Source organism: Vitis vinifera, chromosome 12, assembly GCF_030704535.1.
Source record: "Vitis vinifera cultivar Pinot Noir 40024 chromosome 12, ASM3070453v1".
NCBI lineage: Eukaryota > Viridiplantae > Streptophyta > Magnoliopsida > Vitales > Vitaceae > Vitis > Vitis vinifera.
Genome location: NC_081816.1, coordinates 4,111,047 through 4,123,190, shown reverse-complemented (window position 1 = coordinate 4,123,190; position 12,144 = coordinate 4,111,047). Strand labels below are relative to the sequence as shown.

General features: G+C 40.6%; 1 protein-coding gene and 1 non-coding gene across 3 annotated transcripts; one reads left to right on the top strand and one right to left on the bottom strand.

Moving 5' to 3' along the window:
* Window positions 1-9,051: 9,051 nt before the first annotated feature.
* Window positions 9,052-11,065, top strand: LOC100245363 (squamosa promoter-binding protein 1). Of its 2 annotated transcripts, none has more exons than XM_002275692.5 (2): window positions 9,052-9,551; window positions 10,482-11,065. In XM_002275692.5, the coding sequence occupies exons 1-2, from the start codon at window positions 9,265-9,267 to the stop codon at window positions 10,702-10,704; spliced, it is 510 nt and encodes a 169-aa protein (XP_002275728.1). In that variant the 5' UTR covers window positions 9,052-9,264; the 3' UTR covers window positions 10,705-11,065. The 2 variants fall into 2 exon arrangements, with proteins under 2 accessions (XP_002275728.1, XP_010656994.1); XM_010658692.3 differs by having other exon boundaries at window positions 9,080-9,551; window positions 10,458-11,065.
* MIR156H (microRNA MIR156h) lies at window positions 10,536-10,763 on the bottom strand. The gene has a single exon (NR_127829.1). It is a non-coding gene; the product is annotated as a microRNA MIR156h (primary transcript).
* Window positions 11,066-12,144: the final 1,079 nt, after the last annotated feature.

Genomic DNA, 12,144 nt, shown 5'->3' with positions numbered 1-12,144 from the left:
CTCATCAAAGGTGAATCCGGTCAGAAAAAGATCATCATCAGCGTGACTGATCTCAAGTACGGGCTCGGCCGAAATGAACATATCCCCTACAGACTGTACCACGACGACCCGGCCATCATGAATAAACTTCACCTTCTGATGAAGGGAAGAAGGAATAGCTCCGGCTCTATGGATCCATGGTCGGCCTAGAAGCAGGTTAAAGGATGTAGGAATCCTCAAAACCTGAAACACGGCGACAAAAGTGGCTGGACCAATCAGTAGCTCAATCTCTAGTGTACCCATGACCTCCCTCCGAGTGCTATCATACGCGCGAACGGTCTGAGTGGATGGGCCGAAATCGGATGGTGCGTATCCAAGAGCGATGGCGGTGGCTAGAGGACATACGTTCAGGGCCGAGCCATTGTCCAGAAGGACAGATGGAACTCGGCGACCTGAACAGCCAACAGATATATAGAGAGGACGCGTGTGGCCAGAACCCTCTGGTGGCAAGTCGTCATCGGAAAAGACGATACAAGTGGCTCTACCAGCCGTCATCATATGAATGAGTCCCTCAGGAGTGGTCGTGGTATCAACTCTAATCTGGCTCAGAGCTCGAGTCAGTGCATCCCGATGAGTACTGGAGGACGCTAAAAGGCTCCAGATAGAAATACGAGCCTGAGTGCTCTGCAACTGCCTCAAAATCTCGTCATCCTCTGCTCTGACCTCCTCCTGGGATGACGTACCCCCTAAGGGTCTAGCGGGAGCGGCTGGAGGTGGCTGTCTCATCACTCTACCTCCTCGGAGAACATACTGAATGTCCAGAGTCTGAGAATCATCAGCGTATGGAGCCTGAACCCCCGCAACATCCGGGATCAAGATGAAAGGCGTCCGGACACTGTAATGCGGCAAAATCAATGGCTCAACGGTGGCAGCCTGGACGGACGCCGCCTCGGGAACTAATCGGAACGGAGCAAGCATCCGAGGACCCAGAGTCACCCCACTAGTCTCATAAATCACATCTGGCATGATAGGCTCTGGGTCTGAATCATCATCACTCAGCATGTGGATGTGGTCATCGATCACATCAAACTCTAAGAAATGAATGCCATCGGCTGGTGGAGGGACTGCATGTGTGGTGTGAGCAGGTAACGGGTTCGTGGTCACACTTGGCTGACCCAAGTGTACCAAACCCTGGTCGATCAAATCCTGAATGGCATGCCTCAAAGCAGTGCATCGATCGGTCTCGTGTCCAGGCCCCTGATGGTATGCACAGTGTAGATCCATCCTGAACTGAGGTGGAATCGGCTGAGGCGGTGGCCGAGGGGTGAGAGTAGTCAATAACCCAGCCTCTGTAAGCTTCCGAAGAGCCTGGCTCAACGGCATGCCTATCTGTGAAAACTGTCTCTGCGTCCTCAAAGCAAAAGGTGCAGAGGTCTGCTGAGCTCGAGGCCTAGGGTATGAAGGTGCGGGCCTCGGAGTAAACTGTGCGGCGTAACATGGCTGTCCAGTGGCCGTGTATGAAACAGGAGGCCTCTCAATGCCCTGAGTGGCATAGTAAGGTAGAGCCAATGGCTGAGCCTGATATGTCTGATCAAAAGCCGGGCAAGGTGCCCGTGGCCTGAACTGCTGAGGTGTGTAAAGTGGACGAGTTTCTAGGAGCTGTGGGACCGGCTGATGACGCCTAGGAGGCCTCTGACTGGATGAACTAATAGCGCTAACATCTGTCGACCTCTGTCCTACGAATGGTTTCTTCCCCTTAACATCACTAGGGGAAGAATCTGTCCATAAACCTCTCGAGATGCCGTCCTCGACATCATACAGAGCCATAACCAGAGACCCAAAATCTGTGAACGGGGCCCCTACCACATGTCTGGCGATCCGCGGCTGCAGGCTCCTCAAAACCATCTGAATCTGGTCCCTCTCTGATGGTCTATCGATAATCTCAGCTATCTTCCCGCGCCAGCGGGAAATGAAAGAAGAAACAGACTCCTCTGCCCTCTGTCTCAAAGCCTCGAGCTCTCTCCTCGATACATCTACGACAGTGTTAAACGAAAACTGTCGTAGGAACTCCTGGGCCAAGTCGTCCCATGTGCGGCGCCTCGAGGCCTCCAGAGATGCAAACCAACGCTGGGCCGCCCCACTCAAAGATAGTGGGAAAAGAGTAATCATCTGAGGCTCGTCCAGTCCATGAGCCCTCATCACGGTGCTGTATAATCGGAGATGGAGGCGTGGACAACCAATGCCAGTATACCTCTCAATGTCAGGCATCCTGAACTTAGCCGGCAAGCTGGCTACCGGCACTCCATCAAAACCCTCCCAAGTAATGGCTCTGTCGGAAGTCCTCAACTGCCTCAACCCCTGCTCAAGCCTATCCATGCGAGCATGTGGGTCCTCTGAGGTCGGGGTAGGCACGGTGGCGGGAGGCGGAGCAACCTCGGTCTGGCTATGTAGGGTGAACGGCATGGCCTGTGGTGCTGACTGACTGGGTGGAGGGGGTGGTGGCACTGTATGGTCATACTGGGCACCATCCAGGGGCGGGACCTGCTGGGCCTGCTGCCCATCTATCCTCCGGCCAAGGCTAGCTATAGCCTCCTGAATCGAAGCCATGGCCTCAGCGAACTGATCGACGGTAACTATCTGTGAATCCATATCCCTCTGATCTGATCTCTGGTCTAACTGGTCCGATACCCTGATCAATCTACCTCCAACTCTGATCCAAGAAGTCGAACCCAGGCTGAACGTATCGGTACTCCTGAAATAGTGGAAATACTAGATAAGGTGCGGGGTAAAGGAAACTTCACAGAGAATGTCTATCAAATGTGTCAAAAGGTAGCCTGGAAGCAAACAAACTGATATCCAATCTTGAGCAGATATATAAGAGACTACTGCGAAGGTAAGCAAACCTGTTACTACTGAACCGGCTCTGAAGGCCCACAGATGCACCCACGTGTAGGGAGGGAGTCCTAATCGGAGGATCTACGGCTCAACCTACAAGGTGAAGGTGGCTCTAAATGGATATGGGTGGACTTTAAAAGATCCCTAGCAGAAGCGATCGTACCCTCCGGCGGTACGCAACCATCTGCACGCCTCAAAAAGAGACGGGGCGCTTCCATGCAAGGTGGTCATCACCTCCACACATGCACTACCTCGACATCCCAAGGGGTTTCCTATGGTGAAACCTCTCAAACTCTCAACGCTCAATGGTCGACTAGAGTGCACAATGAATGGTGCGGGTGCATCCGAAAACCCTAAGAAGCTAAAACAGGAGAGAAAACACACTGGTCGCACGAATATCCATGAAACCTAGCTCCGGGCTATATAGGTCTTCAATGATCGGACTCCTCCCGACATCAGTGTGTCGGTCACCTCCAGAATGCTCCCGTGCATCGATATAGCCCGTCGCTAGACCCTACTCCTAATCTCTGGCTCGGTCAGAGAGCAAACACACAGAAGGTCTCACACTTGCAATAGTGAGAACCGGGATGAAAGGAATGACCGAGACCCAGAGAGTTGGAGGTAAGGGGATATATGTGCGGCCCACACAGACAAGCGACACGCAATCACGCAAAAGAGAGTAGTCATGCAACACTCAATCAAACAAATCTCAGATATATCATCAATGTACACACACAAGATAAGCGAGAATACTACAATCAGATGGATAGTGATACAAGGACAACACGCTCAAAGATGATCAAAATAGTATACAAGTCAGAGAATCAACATGTCAAGCCGAGTGATATACAATGGTGAGTGCATGCATGTGAAGTGATCAGAAAAATCATGCCAAAATCAGAATCAATACACTAAGCAATGCAATAAGATCAATCATCAATAATCCAGCATGTCAAAATCTCAAATGAATACGACATCTAAGCATGCGTCAAGAAATCCTCAATGTGCAATCAAGAGATGAGCATCCACTGATCGTCCAATCAAATGCCACGTTTGCTTCACTCTAAGTTCAAGCTTGACCCTCTAAAAAATTCCCCAGTGGAGTCGCCATTTTGTGGACCCCGCATTTCGACTCATGCGTTTCCCACTCGATGGCGAGCTCGATTTTTATTTGAAAAATGATTTTATTGATTAAGAAAAATTGAGTTGGAGTCGCCACTTATTTTTGTTTTATTTTTAAAGGGTAAACAAAATAAGAAAGAAAAACCCTAAGTGTGACTCCTTGTTTTGGAAAAGGTGATCTACGAAAAACCGGATCAGGCTCGGGGGTCAGGTTACTTATCGGGAAGGTACGGTGAAGACCGTAGCACCCCTCTAAGTCCCTAAAGTCGGGTCTCTACTAATAAAATGAGGCAATCATGGCAGTGGACGAGTAGATCAATGAGTACCCAGAATAAATCATGCACACGTGAGAATCAAAATATGCTTGGACAATTACCAGAGTGAAAGTAGGTGCGTACCTGGGCGACGAGCCACCATGCGCTATCAAGAGAGAGGTTAGTGCACAAGTAAGAAATAATAGCATGCATGTCGGAGAGCAGGATAAATAAATCATGTATGATAGCCAAGTCAATCAATCAAATCAATCAATAGATCATAAGATCATGTATGTGAGGCCCACACCAAAGCCCGATTAATCTTGCATGAATTAATATCACAAATTCCATTATTTAGGAATTATGAAGATTCATCATTTTTGCTTGTATAAAAATTAAAAGAAATATAACATCATTTAAAAAATCGGAGTGAAATTAAAATTTGTTCGAGAGAAAATTAGATTTTTGATTATTTGGAAATTGAAGTCTCGAAAATTATTTGAAGACTAGAGTCTTGAGAATTAAATTTAAGAATTAGAATTTTGGATATTAAATTTGAAAGAAATTAGAATTTTGGAAATTGGAAATTAAGTTCAGAAATTGGAATTTTGAAGAATTGTTTAAAATGGAATTTTGAAATAAATAACTAAAATAATAATAATTAAATAGATTAATGTGAATATCGGAATTTTCAGAAATAGCAATTTAATTCGGAAATCGAAAGTTTTAAATGAATTGTTTAAAATGGATTTTTAGAATAAATAAATAAAATAATAATAATTAAATATATTAATGTGAATATCAGAATTTTCAAGAATAGAAATTTAATTCGAAAATCGAAAGTTTTAAATGAATTGATTTAAAATGGAATTTTAGAATAAATAAATAAAATAATAATAATTAAATATATTAATGTGAATATCAGAATTTTCAGGAATAGAAATTTAATTCGAAAATCGAAAGTTTTAAATGAATTGATTTAAAATGGAATTTTAGAATAAATAAATAAAATAATAATAATTAAATAGATTAATGTGAATATTGGAATTTTGGAATTAGCGGAAGTGGAAATTTTAATGAATTGTTTAAAAATGGAATTTTAGAATAAATAAATAATAATAATAATAATAATTAAATAAATTAATGTGAACATTGGAATTTTCAGAATTAAAATTGAAAGTCAAAATTTTAATGAATTGTTTAAAACGGAATGAAAATAATGATTAAATAAATAAACGTGAATTTTGGAATTTTTGAAATCGGAAGTTTTAAAGAATAGATTAAAAATGGACTTTTAAAATAAATGATTGAAATATTAGTGATTAAATAAATTAAAGTGAGTATGGGAATTTTCGGAATTTAATTCGGTAATCGGGAATTTTAAAGAATAGATTAAAAATGGAGTTTTAAAATAAATGAATAAAACATTTATGATTAAATAAATTAAAGCGAGTATGGGAATTCGGAAATTGGAATTAAACGTTAAAAATCTGAATTTTGAGGTGTCATTAGAAGATTGAATTTTTGTAAGTTGGGCTTGGAAATTAGAAATTGGAGAGTTTATTGAGAAATGAGTGATTTAGAGAAAATGAACTATATAGTGGAAGCAACCGGATGGGCCACCTTGAAATGAGTATGGGCCAATCTTAAAGTGGATAGACAAATCATGGGGGCCTTCCATCATCAAGCTTGGATTTGAGCTTCATCCCAAGCCCAAATCCTAACCTCCAAGGGCAAACCCAATACAAACATTCTTCATCATAGGCTTGGGTCTGGCTCCAAACTTAAGCCCAAAGCCATTTCCACCTGGGCATCATCATCTTCACCAAACAGCTTCTTGGCAGCCACTTCCCCCTCTCTTTCTCGTTCATTCCACATCCTTTTTTTTTCATGCGGACACCCTCGCGGCCTGCTACAGCCGACCGCTCTCTTGCTGCCACAACTTCGTTCACACCATTTCCTTCACTCCGCGACACCTTCTGGAGCTGCACACCATCACGCGGCACCGCGTGCCGCCTCCACCATCCACAGCAAGCTGATGGCAGCCTGCTGCCGCCGTCCATGGCTCCACGCATGCACGGTTCCTACGCATGTAGGCGAGCGACTTCGGGGTCCTAATGGGAATAGGCATGACGCGGGTATGGGGGTGAGGGGGGGAAGAGTAGAGAGCTGGAAGGGTGGTGGCATGCATGGAGAAACTTATAACAACTACATTGGCTAAAACATCCATGTCATCTATTGTTCCATTTTAAATTCCTAAAGAGAAATCAATACGTGGATGCCAACATCTCATATAAAACACCAAAACAGAGACCATGAACAGGTTGGAAGTCAAGCTTCGAGTGAGTATAAGCAGGCTTAGATTCCATAAAAAATATGTGAGAATCTCAAAAAAAGGAAGCACATTCAAGCATCAAAAATAGCATCTCATAATACCCATAAGACATCATAAAGTACCTTGAACATAAGAAAAACCATAGCTTGCAGAAATGATACCTGTGTTTTTCCTCCAATAGCTTTCCAGGTCCCCTCTAGCCAGCTGAAAAAAATCCCTCCTGCTCACCTCCTTTTCCAGAATCCCCTCCTCGGTCCGCACTCTCAAAAGAATCCTCCTCTAATCCTCTATCCCCACCCCTTTTTTTTCAAACACCCTCCTTCTCAGTCCAAGCTTTTCCCGCAAGCCTTTAGCTACTATACTGTTCCTCTGCTCAGCAAACTGAAACCCCAACTACCACCATGGCTGTGGCCAACTGCTCTACCACGTGTCCCACGCAGCTCATCTCTCCAAGCAGCCAGGTCCCTCCACTCGTTCAAAGCACTAACATCTCTTCCAGGTGCTTCCTCAATGGCTAAAACAAACATAATATATGTAGAGAAAAAAAGAAACGGGACCAAAAGAGGGGGGTCTACATTGAGCTTTGAGTCTTAACCTATATAGTCAAATTTGGTCATGGTTGAATAAAAATATTAAAAAAAAAAAGAGGATAAAAGTAAAAATTAATGAAATTAAAGTAAACAAAAAGAATGTAAATATAAATAAATAAGATTAAAGTACAATTAGGTGAGAATGAGGTAAATATATACATACAAATGAATTTTATTTTTTATTTTTTGTCATATACCTATTTATGATTCATCTTTACTTTTGTGTTTGATACCAAAAAGATACTTTTTAATATTATAAGATGATATATTTTGGTTTTATATAAGAAAAATTTTAAAGTATCATATCAAATTTACACTAAGTAATTTTTGTAATATCTATTTTCTCCCGTACAAATATTGTCGGGTTTAAATTTAATGAGCTTTCATAATTTTAAAATATGTTTAATTGATTAAGAGAAACCTCTTCCTTTCACCTTTTATCTGATGTGAAACATCACATTTATTTCTTACGTAGATGTAAAGTTCTTATCACATTCATCTTTCACGCAGATGCAACATCGTCGTAACCACTCCTTACAAGGTCAGACAAATAAAGTCTCATACAAGAGTTGTAAATCAGTTCTGATATAATTTGGGATGACCCATTCTATTTTATTTAATATCATTTGAGATGATTTATTCTATTCCATTTAAATATTATCTACCATTTTAGTATAAATCTCTGTTACTTAATGAATACATAATTTTAAAAACTTCTTTCCCTACTCTTTATCCGATGTAAAACGTCATAAACCCTATTACACAAAATGAAGTGAATATACTATAAAATTAGTCGAAAAAAGAAAATGTAAGGATAAACAAATGAAATTTGAAGCACATGCCGTGATTATACCCTTGATTGCCAAATTGGCATTAGAGTGACATTGGTTGTGGGTGGGAAATGGGAAAAAAAATTCCCTTTCCCCACCACACACCCAAAGGAAAAAACAGGAATCGTACCCATGACCACTGACACCACAAACCAAATTTCCAATTCCAAATGATAATAGAGGAATAGAAGAATAGCAATGTAGCATGAGCCCAACTCCACTGAGCCCCACCACGTTTCGGCTCTCTATTCACCAAAACTCCATCCAAATTACACAAAACCACACCCCAAACAATCAGCTTCCCGCACGTCACGCCCGTGCGCCCTGCTCACTGCCCACCCGATCACGACTCCACCACTCACCGCATCCCCCTCCTTTATTTTGAGACTGTAGGGGCCACCACTCACGGACTCATCACATCTTCTGAGTCTTTGAGTCCTTAGCACACATGCCTTCAACATTCCCCATCAACCCCCCTCCGCATTCAACAACCAAAAGTAATGCCCCGAATATTTCTCTTATGTTAATTGATCAAGTTTTGTTCCAAGCAAATATCAAATATGCCACCTTTTAGTTGGGTTATTCAAGGCAGTATCTTCAAAGTATTTTGTCCACAATCGTAAGTGGGGCTCTTGGGAATTTGGGTCATACACATTTGACATTGATTTCCGAATAAAAGTTTCTGAAAATTTTAAAAATTTAGAGAATTTTTTAAGCTGATTTTTATAATCATTTTAGATAATAAAAAATATATTTATCATATGAGATATATATATTTTACTTTTTTTCTTATATTTTCCTTCAATTTTTTGAGGAATCAAGTATTACTTTAAGAACTACAAATTCTTTAAAGTGAAAGATTTTATATAATAACAAATGAAAATTAGACTTATTTTGTGATTTTACAACCAATGAAATTAAAAATTTTTGGGTTTTCTTTATTTTATTTATTTAATCATATACCTTAGCCTATATGTATATAAAAAAAAGTATTTTGGAATTATTAAAAAAAATAAAGAAAATGGGAAACAGAAAAAATCCATCACACACTGCATACATACAAAGAGAAAGAAATGGAGGTTGTGGTCCTCAACACCCTCCAGCCCCACCGCCCTCCTTTTCACCTTTTCTCCATCCACCACCATCCAATATCTTCCTCATAACACACCTTAATTCATCAGCACTAGTACTACTGCTCCTTTCTCCCACATACCATCACCTTCTTGAAGTGTTTTTCTGATTGTTCAATTCCCTCATTTATGGAAGCTAAGAAGATGGTGAAGAAGGAGATGGAGGGCACTGAGGAGGTTGATGAGGATGATCAATTGGGCTGTTCTGAGGATGACAAGAAGAAGAAGGCCGCAGCTGGGGGCTCCGGGAAGAAGGCCGCCGCCGCGATGAGGTGCTGTCAAGCTGAGAGGTGCACTGCTGATCTCACTGATGCTAAGCAGTACCATAGGAGGCATAAGGTCTGTGAGCATCATGCCAAGGCTCAAGTGGTGGTTGTGGGCGGAATCCGGCAGCGCTTCTGTCAGCAATGCAGCAGGTAGGGGAAGAGTTCCATTGTTTTTTCTTCACAATTTTTTCAGTGTATATGTATGTGTTTATCCATGTGTTAATTTGTTCTTGTATGGATCTTTGTGAATTTTTTGTTCTTGTATGGATCTTTGGGAATTTTTGGTTCTTGTATGGATATGCTGATCATAGCTGAATTGGATGGTTCTGTCTATGGTGGGTTTGAGGCCTCAAAAAACTTCACTATTATGGTTGAGCCACTGCTCTTCACCTCATATTTATCCCTGCAGGCACTCACAGCCATCACGGCAATTCATGGATTTAAAACTTTTGTCCTGGTTCGAGGGATAAGACCCTTGATAAAAGCTTAGTAAGGAGAAAAAGGGCTAGATGAGCCAAACCTGAATAGTTATGATACATGGCTTTTTGGGGTTGATTTTAGTTGGAGTTTATCTGTTTGTTGACTGATACAGTGGCTTGAGAACTTTTTTCCTTTCCCTCCTTTTCTGTAATTTGGCTCATCTTTCTTAATGCATAACCAGAAATTAACTTGAGCCAGGTACAAAAGAACCAAGTATATAGATCAATCCTTCATTTGAAACTCAAAACAAATCTTGGGTGCTGTTTGGGTGGTAGCAAAATTGTAAAATGGTAAGCCCTATAAGAGGACTTGACCCTTATATATAAGATTTATGTAAGTCCCATCATCTGAATTCAGTGTTGATTTGGGGACTCTAGGACTCTATTTCTCTGTATGATCTGGTGACTCCTTTCAGTTGTATAAAGATGGAATCCACCATCTCTGTTGCTTATTTTATAATTGTTCAATGAGCTATGGCCATAGGTAGCATTGCTCTTTCAGTGTCCAAAATCAATGAGAAACAAGGAAAAAGAAGGGCACACAGTATACTTCTTTAGCTAAATCAATCACTTGCAGATTTTACAGTAGTGGGTATTGCAGATTCCATGAGCTCTCAGAGTTTGATGAAGCCAAAAGAAGTTGCCGCAGGCGTTTGGCAGGACACAATGAAAGGCGCAGAAAGAACTCAGCTGATCATGCAGAAGGCTCAAGCCGGAAAGGCACTCAGTTGAAGGAAATCGTTTGTGGGCAGGTTGATGATAGAGGCAGAATTCAGATTACAATCCAAGAGAATGCCGCTTACAAGCATTTCCAGATCAGATGATCAAAAGTTGTAATTGTTTTCCCACCAGCATGCTCTCTCTCTTCTGTCATTGTGAGGCACTGCTAGAATAATGACAGTGGTTCTACTGTTCTACCTCATATGTATGTATTGAAGAAATGTACTCAAGCATAGCATAGCATATGCTAGCTGCAGCAGGAGGATTGTAACATTCATTTCACAGCCCTGGCGTCATATGGCTTGTTGGGGGGCAGTAGGTATCTGTGAGGGATGAAATGAGTTTGACATACAAACTTGCTTAATATTGCTTAGACTATATGTATCTTGTATTTGTCAATTGGGCTCTTACCCTAAGAACCGATGAATCTTGTTGGGATGTAATAATATGGCTCTTAAACTCGAAGCAGATCACCCAAATAATGATTTTTAAGACAGGCTTAGAAGTGTGATCCTAAATGTCTCAAGAGATTTGACCTATTGCTATTGTGCATCAATTGGTTTTTAAATAAGAAAGTCAAAATCCGACTCAATATTTGATTTCAAAATTCTTAAAATAAAGAAAGTTTGACTTATCCTCATTAAGCATTAATTGATTTTTAATTAAGATAGTCAAAATCTAACCCAATGATTAATAACATAGTCAAAGATAACGGTTTAATATTGTCGGATTGAATAATTTTTCATACGATTTTTGAAATAACACGTAGAACTACTAAAATAAAATGAAGTGGGCATGAAATTTAGTGACACATGAAGAAATAAATTCCTTATTAATTTACATCTAAAGGGCGATCATATTCAATTCTTCTTAGAAGGAATTAATGATATATGGCATTCATTGCAAGTAAGTCCAATGTTCACTAATGCCTTGTGGCATATCTTAGGTCCCAAAAGAGTTACTTTCCCATATCAATATCAGTAAAGACATGCAAAAGCTAGATTTGAAAACATTTTGTGTTCAACAATTTGGCAATGTTGCCAAAAGCAATTAAATATTGAAAATTGTTTTTGGAATCCTAAAGTATTGAGATTAGTCACAAACATTAAGGAAAAGTAAACTTAGGATATACTAGATTAAGAAAATCACTAACTTTAATTTCCTTCATTTGCAAAAGCACATGAGGGAAGCTCTATGGATGGTTGGATACTAAATCAAAATTAGGGTTTTTGGGGAAAGGGAAGGTGGGGTTTGGGATGTTTTCTTGGAAGTGAGTGCTCCTCTGTAGAGCAAGAAATATATGCTTTTATAACTTCCACTAAACTTTGGGTTAAGTGAGATAACCCTAAGTTTAGAAAATTAATCTTTGATTATTATGTCATGGACCACAAGAGTTCCCCCCCTTTGTGTAGGCTTTGTAATCATAAGTAATTCGAACTATAATGATAAATATATATTATTTATATTTGAGCTAAAACTCTAAATATATATTATTTAAAATGAAATTAATCCATAAAGGAGGGGGGGGGGGGGGGGGGGGGGTA

Excerpts from the sequence above, each read along its gene's own strand:
- LOC100245363 (XM_010658692.3), top strand. The coding sequence starts at position 9,265 with ATGGAAGCTAAGAAGATGGTGAAGAAGGAGATGGAGGGCACTGAGGAG. Across the intron at positions 9,552-10,457 it reads TTCTGTCAGCAATGCAGCAG|ATTTTACAGTAGTGGGTATT; the intron begins GTAGGGGAAGAG and ends AATCACTTGCAG.